Source organism: Brachyhypopomus gauderio, chromosome 19 (genome assembly GCF_052324685.1).
Source record: "Brachyhypopomus gauderio isolate BG-103 chromosome 19, BGAUD_0.2, whole genome shotgun sequence".
NCBI lineage: Eukaryota > Metazoa > Chordata > Actinopteri > Gymnotiformes > Hypopomidae > Brachyhypopomus > Brachyhypopomus gauderio.
This window is the reverse complement of record NC_135229.1, coordinates 4,382,688-4,405,673: the sequence shown is the minus strand read 5'-3', so window position 1 is coordinate 4,405,673 and position 22,986 is coordinate 4,382,688. Positions and strand designations below refer to the sequence as shown.

The following is a 22,986-nucleotide window of genomic DNA, read 5'->3' as shown; positions in this document are numbered from 1 at the left end:
GTGGTAGATTTCAGAGAACACTAAATGTAAAGACTCAAGCTAAACATGACTAGTGAATCATGCTAACATGGCAATACACAGATGCTAGTGAGTAGCTGCCTGTAAACATGCAGTCAGTTAGCATCACGCTCATCTGGCAACTCATTGGTTCCTGTCACCATGAGCAGAATGTCCGTTTGGACTGAGTTACTCCATTAACGTCTGCTCCTGTAGGTGTGACCGTTTGGGAGCTGACGACGTTCGGCACAAAGCCTTACGATGGGATACCTGCCAGTGAAATCGCCGGAGTTCTGGAGAAAGGAGAGAGACTTCCTCAACCCCCAATCTGCACCATCGATGTCTACATGATCATGGTCAAATGTACGTGTGCAGACACATTTAAACCGTGCTGGATTATCACCCGCCGCGCGTATGGTTTCTTCATCCTCACCGTTTGTCGTAATATTGACTGTGATCACCTCAGGCTGGATGATAGACGCAGACAGCAGGCCTCGCTTCAGAGAGCTCGTTGCAGAGTTTTCCAAGATGGCACGAGATCCGACACGCTATCTAGTCATTCAGGTGAGACGAGAAGGAGCCCCGCGCGTATTTTAACGATTATACAACACCATCATTTTAGTTTTCCTCATATGATCCGTGTAAAATGACGATTCGGTGGTTAGAACTCTCAAACTGGTTTAGTTCCTCGTGTAAGTACAGCGTTTACCTCGGGTAAACCGGAGCAGACCCGGTTCTGAACGGATCTCCTGTTCCGCTCCCGCGCAGGGTGACGACCGGATGCACCTGCCCAGCCCGTCCGACTCCAAGTTCTACCGCAGCCTGACGGGCAGTCTGGACCTGGACGAGGCCGTAGACGCCGACGAGTACCTGGTGCCCAGCCACGGTTTCTTCAGCAGTCCCAGCACCTCCCGCACACACCTGCTGCACTCTGTGGTGAGAACCGCACACACAAACACAGCCATAAAAAAAACCGCACTGCAATCGCAACTCAGGGGCACAAACGGGCCGTTGAGGACAAGCATGCGAAACGAGTTTGCGCCTCCGCTGCAGGGGCGGCCCTGTTAATTGGCATCGTGCTCGCTGGCCCGCTGCCGGCCGCCCGCTTTGTTCCGCACGCCGGTCCCCGCGGCCCGAGCGCCCCCGCCACCTCCCAGGTGCCCGCTGATTAATGGGAGAAGGCTGCGGCCCCTGAGAGCCCGGACCCTCTCGCCTGCCCAAACGCCTCATCCTGCCCTGGCCGGTCGCCAGAGCCCAAGTTAAACCCCCCCCAGAGTCTTTCAAGTTCAAGTGAGATTGCCTTCGCAGGCAATGCTTCTTGTACTAAAATATTTGGCCGGGGTTGGGGGGGAGGGGACCCTGGTTGTAAAGGAGGTTTATATAACGCAGTTGGCGGTCTATAACCATTTATGGGCTGGATCTCTAGTCACAGATGGTAGTCTAGTTAGCTTGTTTCTTTCTTTTACCCTTTTTTTAGTGATTTTACAAGGATGTTTTGAAAAAGGAACTCTGTGTTGTCCTGCCTTGGGTTAGGGTTAGGGTTAGGGTTGTCTTTTAAATCAAACGCGGCACAATAACCCGATTTTGTGCGCATTTCAGTGCATTTCAGATAGAGAAGTTTTATACTGTTTAAGCAGACGGAATTTCTGTTGGATGTGTTGGAAGAAGGTCTGGACAAAGACCTGTGTCTGTGTTCTTTCCCCCAGAGTCTCAACAGCAGCATCGGATCCTGCCAGCCCAGAACCGGGGTGAGTGACTCGTGGCAGTTGGCCCAGAAGCTGTTCTGCACTTGCCCAACGGGGCAATTTTGTCTTGTGCGTTGTGTATAATCACCCTAGTTAGAGTCCCCAGACCTGGTTTGACTGAGGCACTTTATTATCCATCAAACGCTGTCGGCGGCAGCCTTTGGGGATGCGTTCAGGAAGACACGCTATCTGATTTAACACATGAACCTCACCATTTGGGCCCTGCTCCAAATCGTTTTTCTTCACCTTAGGTAATAGGCAATACGTTTCATTAGTTTCACAAACTAGAACAGGTAACACAGGAATTCCGTTTTTAGTTTTTTTTTTTCTTTTTTCTAGAGGCATTCTTCTTCACACTGAGAAGTTTGTTGTTTTTTTTCTGAACCCAGAATTCTTTCACGGCGAGAGAGAACAGCCTAGTTTTACGCTACATCCCAGACCCAACGGACCGGTTTCTGGACGGAGACTTCCAGCCTTCTCCAGGTAAGACTCTGGTCCTCTGATCCATGAATGGGACCATTCTGTGAGCGATCAGTTCGTTTAGTTGTTAGTCGTTAACATAATGGATGAAGAGAATGCTGGACGGAACTTTATAAATGTGGTTAATTAATTATAATTAAATGGCAGAAAAGGGGGGAAATTAAAATTTTAAAAGTGACATTTTATTGCTTTCATGGTTAATTGAATCAAAGCTCTGGGAATCATGCAATGTGGGCAAGGTGCCATTTCTCGAAAGCATTCGGCTGAAGCTTCTAACAACATGATTAAGCAATCGATCATTTTGAACATGTTCTCAGACAGTTAAAATTATGATTTTAACACCACAAATATTTTAAACTGGGTTTAATCCTACTGACGCCTTCAGATCCTGTGTAAAATAATCTCTGATCTCATAACCACTACTGGCAAGCTTAGTGCTCTAGATGATCTGGTTTTCTAAGCATCTGTCCATCCCTCCCCTAGAATACATGAACCAGAATGGCACCGTGGTGTCCGACTTGTCCAACCCCATGTACCAGCAGCCAGGGCCCCCGCGGGCCGCCCCCTCCACCCTGGACGAGACGGAGGAGGACTACCTGAACTGCTTCAACAGCTCCGCGGGGGTCTCCCTATCTCCGGCCAGCCTGCCCGAGTACCTCAACACCTGCCAGGCCAGTCTCATCTCTCCTGGTTTAACCAACCACGCCTGGCCCGACGCTCAGCCCAACTTTCTGTCCAATGCTCGGCCCAATGGGAACGGTTTCATCGCCCAGAGCAGCAGCATAGACAATCCTGACTACCAGCAGGACTTCTGCCCGCTGGGCATGAAGACGAAACTTAACGGTCACCTGCCGGCGGCCGAGAACGCAGAGTACCTGGGGTTGGAGGTGCATTAGAGCACCTGGAGGTGCATTAGCAAATCCCGATCGCCCGTGAGCAACATAGGAACTGTTCGGAGTTTGGAAACGAGACGTTATGGGAACCGTCGTTTTGGTGAGAGGACACGAAGCCACACCGTGATGGTGACTCGGGCGAAAGCCACGTGCCACTCTCACGTACGCGGGCCAAGATTCCGCTTCATCTGGGTTACCTTCTGGATTTTATTGTTAGTGTTCAGATAGGCCACATCTGTTAGTAATTAGAGGCGGCGAAGTAAAGCTTCTGCCAGTTACACTTCCCACACTGCATACCTTTGTCAAAATTTCAGCTTAATTCTGCGTCCAAGGTATTCCCAGGATACAGGACCGGAGCACATCCTGTTTCACCAGGAGCCAATGGACTTCGGCCCAGCTCACAGGACCGCAGAATGATTCGAGATGACGACCAACCGACAGCCGAGTGTCGAACATTCCACATCGTATATTTGGACCGTGCTCTGTAGCATGTATAGCTCTGAAACACTTTACTGCAAAGACTGGAGTTGTTAGCAAAGTGGCATGTATCTTAGCTGTGATGTAAACGAATGATGGCGGTGTTCCGCCACACTGATGGTCGACCCCCATATTATGCTGGAAATGTCCGAATCTTAGACCAACTTACAAACGGTACGTGTCCGAGAGATTCCATTTATATTATTGAATCCATTTCATCGTAATTGGTATCGTATGACTTATGTACAGGCTCACATGTATTTTTCGCTACCTGTAAATCAGTACTTGTGTCTTTTTGCATTGTTGCACTCCCTGGATTTTATTTTGAATTAAGCGATTAAAAGCTTGCAGAAGTGATATGGGGAAACCTTTCGAAAGACTTTTGGTTGGAGCAGGTGACGTTGCAGTGCCATCTGAATCAAAAACTGGGTGGTATACTGGGACAATTGCTTCGCATGTATCTGTTGAAAAGTTTCACAAAGCTCTCTCCTTTTGGACAGCCACTGTCGTGTTGGAACATTTCTTTCTCAGCTACTCTTTTTTTTACACTCCCTGACTATAATTATTACTTTTAAAAAGTAAACAGAATAAAAATGTTCTTTTTAAGCAAATGTAATTCACGCATTTGTCCAAGTTATTGACTTGACTCCACGTGTCAAACAGTTGCGGATTTGGAGGTGGGCATTCCAGGTTCAGAAAGTAAAAGTCCTTCCCAGGATTTTATTCAAGCTTGCTGGATTTTCTAATTAGTGGTAGGTAAAATTAGTAGAATCAACACAATCCAGGAAGCCTGAACAAAATCCTGGTGAGGACTTTTACCATCTGAGCCTGGAATGCCCACCTCTGTAAGCCAATCGTGGTGAATTGAATCGAGGCTTTTCGAATCATTCACCGATTCATTTCCTAAAAGCATCAGCTCAAAGCTCATGGTGAGCTGATTAAGTAAGTATCACTCTTAACACCTTGATACCATGAATCTTTCAGCACGCTGGGACCATTTCCACTGAAGCCTTGAAGTCCCGATGCTAAAGGAAGCTCACCATACCATTTGCTCCAAATGTGTGAGCAAGAGAAAAATGATTGCTTCAAGAACCCAATGATTTTGCTGAATAGAAGCAAATGTTGTTTGCCACATTTTAACCATTTAGCAGAAAAATGATTCAACAGGTAAGTGATGTGTAATGACTCGAAGTAAATATGCTTTAGGAATGACAGGACATAAATATACACTCACCATCCACTTCAGAAAACACCTCTAACATAATTCAGTAGGTATTGTGAACTGAAATAACAGGCAACATTTATTTATACACTCAATACCCAGGATATGAACACCTCTACACACATCTCTTTATTAAAAACGTATATCTTACAGTTGCATTTATAGGCATACGATTATACAGTCTAACCCAGACATGGGCAAACTACGGCCCGTTAGGCTTTTGAATCCAATTTAAAGAGCCCTTTCTAGTATCTGCTGCAGGCAGGATATTTAATGTAGTCTATCTCTCAGGACAATCCGTCCATGATTTTGCGGGGTTTAAAACAATTAGAAATTATTGAGCTCGAGTATTTCGTTAGGTAATTAGAATGTTGAAAGTGTTCAATTTATCTTTTTCCAGTAAATGTTAATTTCATTAACGTTTCACCTTCAAATGAAATGTATAAAAATTATAAATTAAAGTGCGTGTCCAAATGCTACGGCCCCTCTGTCAAATTTTAGAACCCATTGTGGCCCTCAAGTCAAAATCAGTCACCCTCTACACCATGTACTCCTGCTCAGTTTCTCATCACAGCACCACTGATGTCGTCCAGACGATATTTCGACGATGGGTCATTTTCAACACCACCTCAACACTAATACAGGAGTCGCATGGCAGTGCGTGTTGTGCTGATTTAAGTGTTTTAAAATTTAAATCTATGACTGGTTTGGAGCGGTCAGCCACCTCAAACTGACCGCTGATGAGAACCAACAACAGAGGCACTTGTCTCGAACTGTAGCTACATATAACCAACAACGCATTTCTAATAAATGAACATTTGTAATTCAATGGGAGGGGAGTATAATTCATGCCAACACTGTATTCATATTTGAATTGAATAAAATGGTAAAGTATACTGTTAACTTTGGGTTATATGTAGCTAATTTAAATCACAGTTAGATATTTTACAAGAAGTAATAAGATTGATTTGCTTCTTTCTAAGTTCTTTCAAACTTAATTCAAACTTAGAAACTCTCAACGATTTCCACTATGTAAGTAGTCCTAGCACTGAACAGAGACGATTTTCAAAAGTCAATATTTATGCTCTCCAATATTCTGTTTCCGCCGTCTAATTATTCAACAACCTTAAGATTTTAATCTATAAATGTCTATTAGACCTGGGGGTGCGGTGCACCACATTGAAATAGAAAATGAAAATCATCGTTGTACTTGATGGTTCCAAACAGCAGGTGGCAGCAGTCGCCAACTTTTGAATGGATTCACTGCGCAGTCTACAATTTTAATATATATGTCTACAATACTAATATATGTCTTCAATACTAATATATATAATATATATGTCTATATGTGTATATAAGTATATATGTATATATATGTATATATGTTTATATTAAACTATGCTACCTCTATCGATAATCGCCCACAATATATATTGGTATTGTAGACATATATTGTGGGCGATTATCGATAGAGGTAGCATAGTTTTAACTAGTATGTATACTAGTTATTTATGGTTACTGAATTATATTTGCATTCTTGAACCAGAGCATAACATGCCGAGTACAGGATGGCTGGCGCTAGATGGCGCCATACGTGCGCTGATGGTAAAACCTCCTGAATATGAGGAGAAGAAGAGAAGCAGGGCTCGGCTAGTCCATAATAACAGGAAGTGGAGTCGTGTCGCCTGAGCGCACCTACACGGTCCTGGTCTGGTGGCAGAGGGACCATGTCTCTCTCTAGGAGAACCTACGTCTGTTCGCTCCTGGGTGTTGTAGTTGTACTGTCGGAGATACGATGGGTGAGTTACTCGTAGTGATAAATTACTGTGGGTTTTGGGGATAAGAAGTTTGATCTCAACTTATTTGCGGTTGTTTAGTTGGGATATGAGGACTGTTTACACTCCAGAAGAGACAGAACCGAACGCGGGTCTGGTTTGGTGTCTGGACTGTATGTGTTGATAATGGGTTTAGTGTCAATTAAGACGGATAAATGTTCAATGATTCTATCCCTGGATTCGTTTTATATAAACTCTTGTCCAGCTGTTTGAGACAAGTCAGTATAAATCTGGTGTTTGGAGGTTGGCCGGTCACGCCATCGTGGCGGTGTTGAGTTATCAAGTTAATTAAGGCAATTATCATTTAAGTAATTAACCAACTGCCTACTGGAGCCGTGAAATACACCACAACAGTTATTACCTACTTAGAGTCGTGTTTTAAGTCCAGTTGTCACTATTTCATCAACGTACTTTGCTATATTGTTAATATAGCATGTTTTCTTAAACACTAAATAAATCCAAAATGCCGTTTATATCGAAGGTGGTTTGAGTGGACGTGTTTAATTACCCCAGTCCTCATGTAACAAGTCTCCAAACGTGAACGGAAACTTTCTTGTATGTTGCTTTTTTTGTGGTAATATCTAAATAAATATATTTTAGGTGCCCCTAAAAAACAACGGTTACGTAGGAAGTGGGGGACATTTAGACACAAAATAAATAATTTAAAGGTTTAATAAGACGCACCCAGGTGCTTAATTAGAAACACCTGTACACGTGCTCGTGTAATTAGTTATGAGGCTGCATGTTTGATCTGCACGTGCAAGGTGTTGAAGTTAAAGCACTCTGAACACAAGAGCATATGAATGTATAACACGATGAACCACGAGGCTGATGCGATACACCAGCACAAGACACATGGGGTTTTACCATCAGACGAGGGCGAGACCTGGGGTTTTGGGGCGAGACCTGGGGTTTTGGGGCGAGACCTGGGGTTTTGGGGCGAGACCTGGGGTTTTGGGGCGAGACCTGGGGTAGTGGTGCCTTTCTTCAGGTCCACAGTTTGGCCATCTTATAATGACCACTTTGTCACAATTCAAGTCAGACCGGTTTATGACTCGAGTTGGCTTTTTTTTTTCTTCGATTCAGAATAGCCCATGTCTGTAAATCAAAGCACGATCTTTTGTTGTATTTACATGTTGAGTTGCTGTGGGAGACTGGATGAGTCACTGGTGCTGTAACATTCTCCACCACGTAAATCCACTGATGAATGTGTAGGTCAGGACCAGGGGTTCTGCACGTGTGTACAAAGCGTGTACATTTGAGGATCTTCGTTTTGTCAGCTGCATAACGGGTGCTGGCAAGTAAAATTCGATAGGAGTAGTAAACAGTTGATCTAAAAGGTGGTCATGTAAACTTTTGCGTTATGTTTGCATGCGTGACTGGATTGCTATGGCAATCCACCATCTAGGAACTCCAAACACGCGCACACACACACTGCATTCCTGTGAAGCTTTGAATATCGTATGTTTCATTACAGTGGCATTTGCACTTCATTTAGCGGAATTGGTTTAATAGAACGTTTATGTACCACGAGTATGCACATTATAGCAGACATATCAGGGAAGTTTCTGTGTTTACTGCAATTTTTCATGCCAGAAAATTTGGTCTCCAAGGGGAAAATGATGACAATGTAGTGTGTAGTCTGCTGCAGTGGTGTGTATTGGCTCACAGTGGGATCACATGTGTGCAGGCTTACGTTGCACTAATCTTAGTCACAGCGCCTGGAAGGGGTCGAGTCAGCGCTAACGGAGCGTCACCAGGTCTAAAGGAAGCCTGACCCAGCGATGGTCTGTGCTGCGGTTCCTCAGGATGTAAGCATGCGCATGGCAGGCAGGGCGGGGGAAAAAACGGTACCGCTGACTCTGAATCCGCTTTTCTCAAATTGCGGTCGGTTGTCGCTCGCGGCGGCTTAGCCCGTAGAGTGCGCACACAGAGTTCCCGGCCACGAGCGCACATGGCTGAAAGAGTTACGAGGTGAATCCTCAGATTCCCGCGTGACTGCAGGCTCAGATAAGACAAGTATGCGGATCAATGCGCTTGTGTGTGCGCTGCTGGACTCTCCCGGTCTGGCTTTGAGCTCCGCAAACACTCATCACATGCCGAGTGAATCATTTGCTTTCGTCAGATTGCTTTTCTCTTTCAAAACCAAGAATCGTGTAGCCTGCCTGTCTGGTTAGGTTGGTGGTCCGTCAGTCCACAGGATCTCGTGCAGTGTTATAATCCTGGTTTGTGATCTAAGATCACTATCTGGCTTCCCCTTTAGGTCTTCACAGAGGTCCAGAGAGTCCGGTCCAGAACAGCTGCTTTATTAAAAAAATATACTAGAAATAAATGGAACGTATAAAATGTGTACAGTGCAGGCCCAACCACAGATGCACAGATGTAAATGAGGAAATGAGAAGCACTTTAAGGAACTGATTGTGTGTATTTCAAGAACTGCATGAATATAATCTACAGCTATAGATCCACAAAAGGTCATTGGAGCATGCAGGTGTCTCAGACTCCCCTTATTAAATAATTTAAATAATTAAACTCCGTAGATTTCCCTAACGGTGTTGTGGACAGAGTTGGCCACTTGTCATACCGACAGTCACAGATTACATGTGTAGTATGGGGACATGCGCCCACGTGTCATTCCCGTCCTGTACCGTTTCCCTCTAAATGTGTCTGGTGTGTGTTGTTCACCCTCGCAGGCCCAGACGCAGCATTGTATCTGGTACGGCGAATGTGGCAACTCGGAGATCCTCCCGGCGAAGAAGTACAACTGTAACTACACTGGGCCTGCCAAACCTTTACCCAAGGAGGGGCAGGACCTCCTGATGGTGAGCGCAGTCAACAACGTCCTCTCGTTTCCCCCATTCGCGAAACCCACTCGCCAAAAAGGGCTGGTTCAAGCCTGCGGACCATTAATCTCACTCCACCTTCATCACGCACCTGCTGTGGACGCAGCTAAACGGGCACAGCTGAAGATTCCTGATGCTCCATTGGAGAAACGATGCATGACCGATGTGGTACAGAGGTGCCGTGGTCCGTTCGGTCGGCAAGTGCCGCTGACTGCTAAAGCAATCTGGAGAAGCGTTTTCTGGATTGTAGTGGGCAGAGTTTCAGATCAGCTTTAGACAACTTGCTCTTGCCTTTATTTGGTAAACTCTTCACCTTTCCACTCACGCCACTACATGCATTGAGGTGTGACGAAACCAGACATGAAGCCATTACCACCTGCACCTGTAGGGTGGGGCACTTGTGGAGAGAAGTAACTTGATTAGTCTATATTGACCAGAGCGTCCCATCTGATGCATGTAAGTTGCAACGAAATGGATTCAGTCTTTTATAATTACGTCCTAATAGTGAGATGATCTGCGGTGTAGTGAAGAAACCTTTTCAAAGCTTTGAACAATAGTGAGTCCTTTTTAACATCTGGCCTTCTGTCACACTCTTCCACCAAAATCTCTTCAGTGAAGCAGATCACACCGTCTCACTACACTGGCTAACGTTTCCATACACGGCGGCGTTTTACTAGTAACGCTGTAGAACACTGAAGGACCAGACTGTTCTGTCCCCGCCCCCTCAGCTCGTAAACGGAATCCCATCAACGACTTGTTCTGCTAGTAGGACTTGCATTACAGAATCCTCCAAATTTCAGCAGAAATGGCGTGTAGGCACAACTGGGGAACGCTGCCGGTTTTAACTGCTCCGCCTGTCTCCGCCCGTCTACAGGAGATCTGTCCGGGTTTGGCCTACGGAGACCAGAGAGTATGCTGTGACGCCCAACAACTCAAGACTCTGAAAGGCAACGTCCAGATCCCCCTGCAGTACCTGTCCAGGTAGGTGTATGGTTTTACAGTGTAATTTGTGCCTACCTTAGAACTATGACCCTCATGCAGTCACTCAGTCTGCTGCCCACAAGTCGGGTGCTAAAGGATAAAAGCCTGTTGCTTCTTTGTACCCGCCAGGTGCCCGGCGTGTTTCTTCAACTTCATGACCCTCTTCTGTGAGCTGACGTGCAGTCCGCACCAGAGCCTCTTCCTCAACGCCACGGACTTCTCCCCCGACCCCGCCCACAACCTCACCAACGTGGTGGAGCTCTCCTACTACATCAGCCAAACCTTCGCTAACGGTGAGGAACCGGCACGTGCGTTCGAAGGGCAGCAGCCCCAGGTCCATCTGGGTCCGTGCTTAGAAATGGTCCATTGTGCACATGTTTGACCACCCCCAACGCACCCGATTCAGATGACCAAGGCCTTTAGTTGCTTCCTAAAATGGTTCTGTTGAAACCGACCCCCCCAGCTATGTACAACGCCTGCATGGACGTGGAAGCTCCCTCCAGCAACGTCAAGGCCCTCAGTCTGCTGTGTGGCCGAGACAGCAGCGAGTGTACCGCCACCAACTGGATCCAGTACCTGTTCGACATCAACAACGGGCAGGTGCCCTTTAAAATCGACCCCCACTTCTCAGGTACGAGCACACGCTCCCTCCCTCCATGGACCCTGCTTGTTTTATCTGGTCATTGACATGCAGTTGCTGCAGTGAACTTTGGTACTTGGTGGCCTGATGGCACTTGATGATAAACAAGAACTATGTATTGGGGTGGGTGGCGGGGGCGCATCGTGGGGAAGTAGATGTACTTTGCATGAATGATTTTGCTACTCTGGTTGTGATTTAATGTCATGGTACAACCATAACGTGGTAAGTTGTTTCAAATAGCAGTTTGGCTTGATGGGTGCAGGGGTTAGGAGTCCTGCGTGTGTTTTTTCTGGGGTGATGCCCCATCAGCACTGCGATGAACTGCAGCTGTGACTAATTTCAGCTGTAGCAAAACTCCTCAGAGGAGCCGAACGGCAGAGTCTCGCACCTTGTTTTTTCCTTCCTCATCGCTCCCACGAGACCTGAGCGCAGTGTCCTAACGTCCACGCAGCGCTAGATACGAGAACTGAGAACAGGATGAAGCCCTTTTTAATTGTTCATGTCTGTGCTTGACCAGATGACCCCGTGTCGGGGATGACCCCGATGAACAACCAAACGTTTGCTTGCACCGACCCGCTGGACGATGGCTCCGCCCCCTGCTCGTGTCAGGACTGCAGTCGAGCGTGTGGCCCCACCCCCGTCCCTCCCCCTCCCCCGCCTCCCTGGGTCATCCTGGGACTGGACGCCATGAACGTCATCATGGCCATCTCCTACGCTGGCTTCCTCCTCATCTTTCTCAGCGTCTTGCTCGGCGCGTGGTGCTACAGGTGAGGGTGGACGGGGCAGAGCGCTCAAATGAGGATTTGAAGCATTTTTACAGATGAAGCATGACTGAAGCTGTCTGTGAAGCTGCTCGCAGGACCTTGTTAAGGAGCTTCTTTGTTGATGTTTGCCGTTTTCCTCATTTCAGAAAGAGGACCATCACGTCTGAGTACGGGCCCATTCAGGGCAGCAACCAGCCCCTCTCCTTGAATGATGAGTCTGTCAAATTTTCTGGTGAGCCTCTTTTCAGTGGCTACAGATTAAATGTTTCGTAGTATCTTTGCCATTTCCAGTATCAAAGGGTTGCTCTCTCTCTCTCGGTTCTCCAAATCACTTCATTCCCTTAGTTTCATTGGCTTTGGGTTATTTGACCAGTTTCTAGTTTCTTTAGCCACTCGAGTGGTTTGTAGTACTGGCAGCGCTGTACTTTGACACTTCAGACTGACATTATTACCTTCACAATCAAATATGTATGATGACCATAAACCATTGTTATCATAAAAGTGTAACAAGTCTAATTCATGTAATTATGGAGTAGCTAAGGTAATTATTGGCCCTAGCACTCATGTATTGAAATTGTTGGGGTAGTTCAAGTCTCAACGACCTGTTGACTATTCAACAAATGGTGGCAGCATTTTTATTACTTTTTTTTTTGTAATGTTTTAATAACTTCTTTTATTGTAGGTCAGGTGAGCTACAGTGAGCTCCTGGGCGAGCGTTTTGAGAGCGCCATGCGGGAGCTCTTCAGCCGCTGGGGTTCGTTCTGCGTGCGGCGCCCCCTGCTGGTGATCACGGTCAGCATGGTGCTGATTGCGGCCTGCTCCTCGGGCCTCGTCTACATGCGCGTCACCACGGACCCGGTGGAGCTGTGGTCGGCCCCCACCAGCCGCGCCCGGCAGGAGAAGGACTACTTCGACCAGAACTTCGGCCCGTTCTTCCGCACGGAGCAGCTCATAATCACTACGCCACGGACCAACTGGACCTTCTTTGAGCCCATGTCTGGGCCGAACATCCCCTTCGCACCAATTCTGACCCTGGATCTGCTCTTTCAGGTGAGGGAATGCTGGGTAATCTGGGTACATATACGTTCTCTACTCTACCTGCCTTGTAGCTAGGAGTCACCAGATCTTTTTGCATTAATTGTACGTACTCACAAACCAGCCAACTCGTGTGTCTGTCTAGTTCTGCCATGGTTCTGAAGCCCTCCTTCCTAAATGACCTGCAATAATGAATGGCCCAACAGTTCAGGGTTCCAGTACATAAAACTATAGCAGCCCATTGGTTACAGCTACAGCGAAGAAACACACGATCCCTTAGCGTTATGATCCTATTTCCTCACACAGTGTGCATGCTCCCCAGGTCCACAGATATACAATTAGAACCCATTGCATGTATAACGGAGCGTATTTAAAAAGAGCAGGTGTGGATACATGGGCAGTGAGCAGATATACATTCCCTGTAAACTTGGTACATGTCGCATACTGAATCATGCTTCCATGTTTTAAATGGTGTCATTGTGAGGGGGGGGTTATTTTATTTGATAAACACAATAGTAATAGTGAGGCGTTTGTTCTCAAATGGAACCCGTTTTGTTTCGACCAATAACTCTTAATGACCTTAGTAGTCGGTTTCTCTCTTCCTTGTAACCTTTTGTCGCTTGGAAGCCTTGGTGAGGTACATGCGGCATTTTGGGTTTTTTTTTCTTGTGGTAAGTAAATGTGTGTTCTCTCATTCAATTTGGTTTAAAGTATCTTTAGGGCATCATGGAAATGAGAACTGGCCTTGTCGAAGGTGTTGTGTGCTGCCTTTAGCAGAAGTTCTACTTCGCTGAGACCTGGGGCTGCAGAAGAGATTCTTTCAATCGGATCGTACGACCGCGCTTGCTGTTACGAAGATTTGTATCCAGGAATCTTTCTCTTCTGCCAAGGTCCTGGATCTCCAGATTGCCATCGAGAACCTTGAGGCAGATCACAAAGGGGAGAAGGTCACCCTGAAGGACATCTGCATGTCGCCGCTGGCTCCCTACAACAGTAACTGCACCATCCTGAGCGTGCTGAATTACTTCCAGAACAGCCATGACGTGCTCAACCACACCTTCGGGGACGAGTTCTTCATCTACAACGACTACCACACTCACTTCCTGTACTGCGTCAGGTAGGGTACCCATGCTGCTTTAAGTAGCACGAAAGGTTGACTAATGTGCTCTGTTATGATGCTGTTTTGTGTCCTTTTTGTGCTGTTTTTGCAAGAGGAAATCAAAAAGTTTTGTACTTTTTAATCCTTTAAATACTCTCCCTCATTTGTCTGATCATTTCTGCCCCAGTTCACCGGTAGCTCTTGATGACATGGGGCATTTCCATGACCCCTGCATGGGCACCTTCGGAGGGCCCGTTTTCCCCTGGCTGGTCCTCGGAGGCTATGAAGGTCTGGACACATTTAAATTTTTTCCCCTCTTCATTGTCTATTGATGCGTATTCACACACGGATCATTGTGTGTGTGTTCATTCATCTGCAAAACATTGTTTGGAGTCTTATATGTACCTTTCCTTGTTCAGGCACGGCCTACAGCAACGCCACTGCTCTGGTGATCACCTTCCCTGTCAACAACTACCTCCATGACGAGGAGAAGCTGGGCAGAGCTCGTGCCTGGGAGAAGGAGTGAGTGCTTTCACGGTGTAATCCGCACGTTGCACCCTTTTAATGTGCCGTATTTTTGTCAATTGTGGTTTTTACACTGCAATCGAAATTTGTACTCCACTTTTTAACCCATCTGTGCAGTTAGAACACACACACACACACACTAGTGATTTCTAGGGGGCTGTGGATCACACGTGCCCAGAGCGGTGGGCAGCCCTTGCCCGGTACCCGAGGAGCAGTTGGGGTTAGATGCCTTGCTCAAGGGCACCTCAGTCATGGCTTCCGGTCTGGGAATCGAACCCACGACCCTCCGGTCACAAGACCAGTTCCCTACCACCAGGCCATGACTGCCTCGTTAGTGCTTGACCTCTGACCCGCGCGCTCTTCGTTCCCTCTCTAGGTTTGTCAGCTTCCTGAAGAAGTACAGCAACCCCAACCTCACCGTGGCCTTCAACTCCGAGCGTAGCATCGAGGACGAGATCGATCGCGAAAGCAACGGCGACATCAGCACCATCATTCTCAGCTACGCCATCATGTTCATCTACGTGTCGCTGGCGCTGGGCCATATCCACAGCTTCAGCAGAATCCTGGTGAGCAGCAAGAGCTTCGTGGCGTTCTCCGTTTGGGGGTTGAAGCGTAGAGATCGAGCCCGACGTCAAAGCATCGTTTGTCTTCCAGGTGGACTCAAAGATCTCCCTGGGCGTGGCGGGCATCCTCATCGTGCTGAGCTCGGTGGTCTGCTCCCTGGGCATCTTCAGCTACGCCGGCGTGCCCCTCACCCTCATCGTCATCGAGGTCATCCCCTTCCTCGTGCTGGCCGTGGGGGTGGACAACATCTTCATCATCGTGCAGACCTTCCAGGTTGGTGTCCTTACTAACCTCGGACGAGGCCAGTCTTGCTCTGGGCATTTCTGATGCACATTCGCTCATCTTCGAGGGCAAAGTCCACTTGGTGTGATTGTTTATTTTGTTATTGTTTTTGACGTGTATCGGTGTGACTCCTCATTCTTTTTCACTTCCATCTTTGCCCACGTGGCTGCAAGTTTCAGAGTCTGTGTTTGTGCCACCTTCAGGAAGGTACATTTCCCTTTTCCTCAGTTCTTCGAAAGTTCACTCCATCTCTGACGGCAGTGGGCAGGTTCTGAAGCTACGGCCCACCTTTTAGGCCCTTGATGATTACAAATGCGGTTTTGATAAGCAAACGTGCTGAAGCACCACAGTGACTTTGCCTCTTGCTGTTCTGATCCACAGAACAATATTCGTCAGCTTTACAAAGCCGGTGGAGCTTTGAGATTGAGCGTGGTCAGGAAAAAAAGCATTTGGTTGTGAAAAACGTAGTGAGCACCTGACTAGGGGAGCCGGGGGAGATTCTGGTACCAGATGAATGTTTGCTCTTCCTGTTTTCTGCTCGCAGAGAGATGAACGCATGCAGCACGAGGACCTGCACCAGCAGATCGGACGAATCCTGGGAGATGTTGCCCCCAGCATGTTCCTCTCCTCCCTCTCCGAGACCGTGGCCTTCTTCCTAGGTGACAACCCTGCAGATTGGCCTGGCGATGGCTCGTGCCTTCGTAGACGTCCTCTAGTGGTCACACCATGCTATTACACTTCTGTAAAAATTTACAGCCAGCATCATGAGATGATTAGTAAACTGTAACAGATTGTCCCCTTTCTCTCTTTTCTGCAACGGTCCAGAAATGTGCAGATCCTGTTTTTGTTTTGACTCTCCGTCTCTGTCCCCGTCCCTGCAGGAGCGCTGTCCACCATGCCGGCAGTGAGGACGTTCTCGCTCTTTGCCGGCCTGGCTGTCTTCATTGACTTCCTGCTGCAGATCAGCTGTTTTGTCTCCCTGCTGGGTCTGGACATCCGGAGACAGGAGGTGAGGATGTGATGCGTCCTGAAGTGATTTAGTGATATTTTGTTTTGTTTTTCCCCTTTCTGTGAGGTAATTTGTTCTAGGATCGTGCTCATTGTAACTGCTTGTTTTTCATATTTCAATATTAAGAATTTTCTGAGGTAAAGTTGGACTAAATCCATCCGTAAAGCCAGCCAGATAGGTTACTACAGGAAGAACCAGTACTTGCCCAAAAGACCAGTTTGATGACTGTTGGGGAATGCCCGCTACTCTGAGCAGTAAGCTGCAACAACCCCACCCTCGTGTTTCAGAGGAATCGCCTAGACATCATGTGCTGCATCAAACTGTCCGACGCGCCAGAAGAGAAGACCGATGGCATCCTCTTCTACTTCTTTAAGAAAATATACGCTCCCTTCATTCTGACGGATTGGGTGCGCCCCCTTGTGGTAGGTGGCTTCTGGTGTTGCTTGCGCTGCTACACTTACTCTGTACATGTTTGTTTTGACACGTGTTTGTGTAAACATGTGTTCTTTCCAAGGTCGCCGTGTTTGTGGGCATGCTCTCCTTCAGCATAGCCGTCATCGATAAAGTGGAAATCGGCCTCGACCAGCAGCTCTCCATGCCGGATGTAAGCCTTAAAATTTCCGTCCCATTGAAATAATCGGCCACACAAAAGGCTGACACCCCCCCCCACTACTTCCAACCCTTCCGAATATCGGGACCCTTGATCACGCTGTTCATTGTACAGAAAGCTGCTGTGTGCATACACTGATTGGTCAGCGCCTCGACCAATCCCAGCCATTCCCATTAAGTGTTTGATTTAAATATTGCAATCGTGTTTTTAACGCCGTGTACGCTGCTGCCCATTGGCTAGGACTCGTTCGTCTTGGACTATTTCGGAAATCTGAGTGCCTACCTGCACACGGGGCCTCCGGTTTACTTCGTGGTGGAGGACGGCTACGACTACCGCACGTCCAACGCCCAGAACCGTGTGTGCGGTGGCGTGGGCTGCAACAACGACTCTCTCATCCAGCAGATCTTCACCGCGTCCCTCATGAGTGATTAGTGAGTACACACACACACACACACGTCCCACTTCACTAGCTGATGGTTGGCTCACCAGGACGGCAGCCTCTTGCTCCGAGTGTGAACGGTTAACATGGGCCCCTTGCGCCCTGTCAAAAAAATTTAGATGGGCAAGTAAAAAATGGTAAAGAGATTTGTGTGTGTGTGTGTGTGTGTGTGTGTGTGTGTGTGTGTGTGTGTGTGTGTGTGTGTGTGTGTGTGTGTGTGTGTGTGTGTGTGTGTGTGTGTGTGTGTGTGTGTGTGTGTGTGTGTGTGTGTGTGTGTGTGTGTGTGTGTGTGTGTGTGTGTGTGTGTGTGTGTGTGTGTGTGTGTGTGTGTGTGTGTGTGTGTGTGTGTGTGTGTGTGTGTGTGTGTGTGTGTGTGGCAGCACCAAGATCAGCACGACTCCCTCCTCCTGGCTGGACGATTACTTTGATTGGGTGAAGCCTCAGTCGTCCTGCTGCCGATACTACAACACCACTGGAGCCTTCTGCAACGCCTCAGGTACACCGTTCACCTCCCCGTCAACGAGCTGCTCGGCTGAGGGGCCGTGACCCTCGCGTAGGGTCATATGGTTAAGTCCCTTTTGAAGTTTTGGGGACTCTGTTCTGTGGCACTGGCCTTACTGACAGTTTATTACTTCTACTGACAATAACCGTAATAATCTTGATTCACCTCGGTTAAATCGCTAACTAGCCCACAGTTAAACGCCCTGCTGAACTGTTCCTGTCCTGTGGAGTCCTGACCGCGGCCGCCTGGCCGTCTGCTTACGTGTTACAGTGGTGGACGACTCGTGCGTGCGCTGCAGGCCTCTGACGCCCGACGGCAAGCGGAGACCCAACGGCACTGACTTCACACGCTTCCTCCCCATGTTCCTCTCCGACAACCCCAACATCAAGTGCGGGAAAGGGTACGTCGGACCCCCACGTGAGACCCGGCCACGTGGGCGGCCTCTCACGTGAACCTCTCCTGGAAACGGGTTGCGCTATGCGAAAGCTGTAGTTATTTGTACTGCTACGTTCTGCTGTCAGTTTATTTTTTTGCAATATACTTTAAACACAATGATGGACGACTACCGCTCCCTTCCACCAGGGGGCATGCTGCCTACAGCACCGCCGTGCAGCTGAAGCGCAATGGCACCGACGTGGGCGCCACCCACTTCATGAGCTACCACACCATCCTGAAGACGTCGGCCGACAGCATCAACGCCATGAAAATGGCCCGGCAGCTGGCCGACAACATCACGCTCTCCATGGGGTTGGCGAACCAGACCTACCGCGTCTTCCCTTACAGGTACGCTCACGCCACGCCCAGAGCGTCCTCCCTGACGACTCGCTTCCTGTTTACATTCGTAAAAACTGACGTTACCGTTTGTATAAGAAATTACGCGTATAGAAATGTAGCGGCCTTGTTCTGTGCATTCCGTAGCGTGTTCTACGTGTTCTACGAGCAGTACCTCACCATCGCCCACGACACGGCGCTGAACCTGGGCGTGTCCCTGGCGGCCATCTTCGCCGTCAGCACCGTGCTGCTGGGCTTCGAGCTGTGGTCGGCCACGCTGGTCTCGCTCACCATCGCCATGATCCTCATCAACATGTTCGGCGTCATGTGGCTGTGGAACATCAGCCTCAACGCCGTCTCGCTCGTCAACCTAGTCATGGTGGGTGGAGCTATGGCCAGGGGGTGGGGCCAGCCTCACTCCAGCTGTGTCATGTGACTCTTCCATGGTTCCACTTTGGGCTTTTGAATTTTTTCGCATTCTTTCGTGCGTTCCCCAGAGCTGTGGTATATCGGTGGAGTTCTGCAGTCACATAGTGAGGGGCTTCTCCGTCAGCACGAAGGACCTGCGGGTGGAGCGTGCCCAGGAGGCTCTGTCACACATGGGCAGCTCTGTAAGTGCCACCACACCCTTCACGTGCTGTCAAGAGAGTGCATGCAGGAAATTACCATGTATTTTATTTGAATAAAGAAACAATGGCTCCTCCCACACTGGGCCAGACTTTGCATGCCATTAATATCATAGTGCCATGGAATCTTCCCAGTGGTAAATGTTCCATTAAGATGTGGATTGTATGATCTTATTTTGATTTCATTTTGTGCGGACTTGACGTGCGAACAAAGTCTTCAGTAAAATGACCCATATAGTTAATTGACGAATTCCTCACATTTTTGGTTTGTTTGGAGTTTGCATAGTGGCAAATTTTGCAGAGGACAAAATTATAAACGCAGAGAGACAGAGATGAGAAACAATTATGTTCTGCTTTAGGTTAGAAATCTGCTCTCCACTGGTCTCATAACCGGGGTTAATCAGTCATCGCTCCCTTGACTTGGGTCTTTAATATGTATGGTCTCATTTACATGTCTTGGGCTCTGGTGAATTTGATGCGATGACTTGATGAACAAATTCACGAATCGGTATTGTGTTCCACGTTTCTCATGGCGTCCCGAGACCAGGAACTTTCATTAAGGTGACCCGCCGTGTTTTTAAGCCCCTCCTCTGAGACGTGTCTCCTCCCCCCCCTCAGGTGTTCAGCGGCATCACGCTGACCAAGTTTGGCGGGATCCTGATCCTGGCGCTCTCCAAGTCCCAGATCTTCCAGGTCTTCTACTTCCGCATGTATCTGGCCATCGTTCTGCTAGGGGCGCTTCACGGCCTCGTCTTCCTGCCCGTGCTGCTCAGCTACGCAGGTACCGCTCCAGAACTCGCCGCAGACCAATCAAAAGCACTCGTCTCACAGTGGGGGCGGGACATGCGGTCCAGAATGCAGCAATAAATATTCCCAGTTTAATATTCATATGCAATAAATCAAATTCTCATTAATGCTTCCTTTTAACCTGGACATTGTCCATCTTGGACAAAAGCTTCTAGAAACCTCTTTCCTTTTAGGAATATTGAGCACTGCGAGTGAAAGGTTTTGCCCCTCCTCCCACAGGACCATCGGTGAATCAAGCTAAGGTGAAGGCCGCCCACAGGAGACTGGTGGGGACTGAACGCGAACACCTGCTCAACCACTAACTGCACTGGGGGAAGCCTAGGCCCCATCACGACCCCCACCCCCTCCACACAAGCTCGCGCGCACACACACAAACACACACTAACACAAGTGCACACCTCGACAGAGACCCTAACTCAGGACATTCGCTTTGGGAGCACTAAAAAAATGGGAAACTAAAGTCTTGGCTAGCGTGATCGCGGGGATTCCTCACTGGGTCCCTCGGGACGAACGTAGTGAAATTTGGCGGAACGCCGGGGGGAAAAACAGCGTAGATGTGGAAAAACTAGTATGCAAATCGAACAATACACTTAACTGCAGACTTGCAGCATTGCGCATAAGCCAGTCTGGAAATGGTGGACATTTTGTACTTGAATAAGATGCCTCTTAAAAACTGACTTGACTATTTATTTGAGTGAGCTGTTTTGACAGTATAACAGTAAAGGCTGAAAAATCGTAATATTATTCTGTCAAAACGTCGACTAACAAGATCATCGGTGGAGTGGCGTCATGCTAAGCAGTTGCCAGAACTGAAGTCTCACTTTGATGCTTTTTACTGACCCCACTGCACAATAAGACCAGCTGAAGTAAAATATAATAACATGGGGGTCAATAACTCTGGGGGTGGAGGGCGGTGTGATTAACAGATGTTCTTGGACTGGGTTTTCCCCCCCCCCCCCCCCTCTTTCTATGGGGAGCTTTAGCATTAAGGAATCGGCACTGAACGCTCAGATGGTTGGCATTTACCTGGGGAAGGGGGGCTAGTTTATACGAAGCAGTAATTGGCTCACCACAATTTTTTTTTATCGTCAGGTACGTTTGCACTGGGGAGTTGACTGAATTCTGAAGTGCCCTAGAGTATACCTCAACAGTAGACTGTGGTGGGGGTCAGGCTAGTACTAATGTAAAGGGAGGGGTCTTGACCTGACGGAGGCATGGATGACACTGCAGTTGGCCGAGCCAATTAGGTTAGTCGGCTAAAAGACCTTGTGGTCGTGTCTGCTTGCCAAAATGCATTAGGGGGGAGGGGTGGGGGGGTTGAATACCTTGGAGTGCATTGTTAGGTTCTGATCGCATGACAGGAAGTGCTGTTTCCATTAATGCATCTGACCTTTAAAGAATGGCAGGAGGTTTGGGAGAATTACTGGAGATGTGGTTGGTGTTTTTGTTCAGTTTTTTTGTTTGTTTGTTTTACAGTTTTAATCTAATGAACATTTACCATAATGTCTGCATTCCATGGATGGATCTAATATTTGTTTTGTTTGAATAAAAGTGCTTCAGATTTGTAATTCCTGGCTCCAGTGACGTTACTGCTCACCTCCATGGTCCTTGCTGCGTGCTTCACTTCAGAAGTAGTAAGTGCAATAGTTCAGTGCTAAAACAAATTTAGCCCATGCAGACCAACAATTTGAAAGCTTGCAGAGAGGCTTTAATCCCCCTTGCTGAAACGGCCTGTGTAAATATCTCTACACCTGTCTCTCTAGTCACGTCCACACAAAGCTGGTAAGGGGAATGAACCAATGACATTTTTATCGAGCATTTTGAATACGAGTTCTAAATAATGTGGTGGTCTAGAAAAAGAAACAAACCTCTAGCAGCAATTGTTTGATTTATCTTGTTCCTCCACAAGATGGCGCTAGATAGCCTATTTTATCTGCACCATTGCAGTGCAGCGTGCACTGATTTGGGTTTTCTGCGGTCTCTGTTGACCTTATTTTGTAATGGAGCAGTAGTTCATTCGTGAATTTTGAGTTGGCTAATCTCTCCCCTCCTAAACTTGATTAAACGAGGTCTTCCTGGTGGCTGCTTTATCAGAGACATCAGCCCTGTGGGAAGAGCTTCATCTACAGCTCTTTCATCCTCACTCAGAACCCAGAGGTCTGAATCACTCGCACTCCGTTAGAACCGGGAGCAACGACCGACCTGAGCCGACTGGCTTCTTCAGAGCCGTCGTGCAAGCTGCCAATTCATCTTTTATTGATGCATTTCCTCTACACCCCCCCCCCCCCTTCCATGATGGAGAGGAGATGAAGTATTGATTTTCCCCACTGGCCTTTTGCTTTAGGACACTCAGAGAAGATTCAGTTCCCAATATTATGTAAGCATTTAACCTACTGACCCCACTTCTGTGTCCCAACCCCCCCCTCCTTGACCCTACCTACGACGGACGAGGACGACCTCCAAACCTCGATTGGGCCGCCCCGATCCCAGCGCCCCCTAGAGGCGGTTCGGTGTGGGCGGAACTCGACCCAGTCGCGGGCCGCCAGGTGCGTTGCCGTGAGAAGCAGCAGCACTGGCTGTGACCGAGACGGGGAAGAGAAAGGCGAGCTGTCTCCTCCCCAACATCTGATCTCATCTGTTTTTCACTTCAAGCGTTCTTTAATCCGCGCTTTCACCCTGCTTCGTTTTTAATTTGGAACTCTGAAAAACAACACCGGGCCCGTTTCACATCGCTTCAGTTTTCACGGGTCGCAGTAGGGCTGCGTGGTCGGTTCGACTGATACTGCTGAGAATCAAACCCACCTCAGGCCTCTGGTGCAGTGTGTACCGGTTATGTTCTT

At 48.0% G+C, this 22,986-nt stretch overlaps 2 protein-coding genes across 2 annotated transcripts in view; both read left to right on the top strand.

The window, feature by feature from the left end:
- Window positions 1-4,209, top strand: part of egfra (epidermal growth factor receptor a (erythroblastic leukemia viral (v-erb-b) oncogene homolog, avian)) — a 37,729-nt gene extending 33,520 nt beyond the window's left edge. Inside the window, exons 23-28 of the mRNA XM_076982098.1 lie at window positions 214-360; window positions 464-561; window positions 766-933; window positions 1,704-1,745; window positions 2,132-2,225; window positions 2,706-4,209. Of these exons, the coding sequence (XP_076838213.1) occupies window positions 214-360; window positions 464-561; window positions 766-933; window positions 1,704-1,745; window positions 2,132-2,225; window positions 2,706-3,118 (962 nt within the window). The 3' untranslated portion in view covers window positions 3,119-4,209. The remainder of the gene's footprint in view (window positions 1-213; window positions 361-463; window positions 562-765; window positions 934-1,703; window positions 1,746-2,131; window positions 2,226-2,705) is intronic.
- Window positions 4,210-6,469: 2,260 nt separating this feature from the next.
- Window positions 6,470-21,714, top strand: npc1 (Niemann-Pick disease, type C1). Its single transcript, XM_076982097.1, has 25 exons — window positions 6,470-6,613; window positions 9,343-9,471; window positions 10,367-10,473; window positions 10,603-10,766; window positions 10,937-11,104; window positions 11,631-11,880; window positions 12,024-12,109; window positions 12,560-12,927; window positions 13,803-14,029; window positions 14,199-14,299; window positions 14,431-14,533; window positions 14,913-15,102; window positions 15,191-15,373; window positions 15,927-16,041; window positions 16,264-16,391; window positions 16,679-16,813; window positions 16,906-16,995; window positions 17,242-17,432; window positions 17,821-17,936; window positions 18,213-18,342; window positions 18,525-18,725; window positions 18,861-19,092; window positions 19,211-19,324; window positions 19,958-20,120; window positions 20,366-21,714. Exons 1-25 carry the CDS (start codon window positions 6,542-6,544, stop codon window positions 20,446-20,448), a joined length of 3,846 nt encoding a protein of 1,281 aa, XP_076838212.1. The 5' UTR covers window positions 6,470-6,541; the 3' UTR covers window positions 20,449-21,714.
- The last annotated feature ends 1,272 nt before the right edge of the window (window positions 21,715-22,986 follow it).

What these genes read in the sequence shown, in the direction of transcription:
- npc1 (XM_076982097.1), top strand. Translation starts at nt 6,542, where the DNA reads ATGTCTCTCTCTAGGAGAACCTACGTCTGTTCGCTCCTGGGTGTTGTA. An exon ending in GCTCGTGCCTGGGAGAAGGA is followed by an intron (nt 14,534 to 14,912) that starts GTGAGTGCTTTC and finishes TTCCCTCTCTAG; the next exon opens with GTTTGTCAGCTTCCTGAAGA. An exon ending in GACCGTGGCCTTCTTCCTAG is followed by an intron (nt 16,042 to 16,263) that starts GTGACAACCCTG and finishes CCGTCCCTGCAG; the next exon opens with GAGCGCTGTCCACCATGCCG.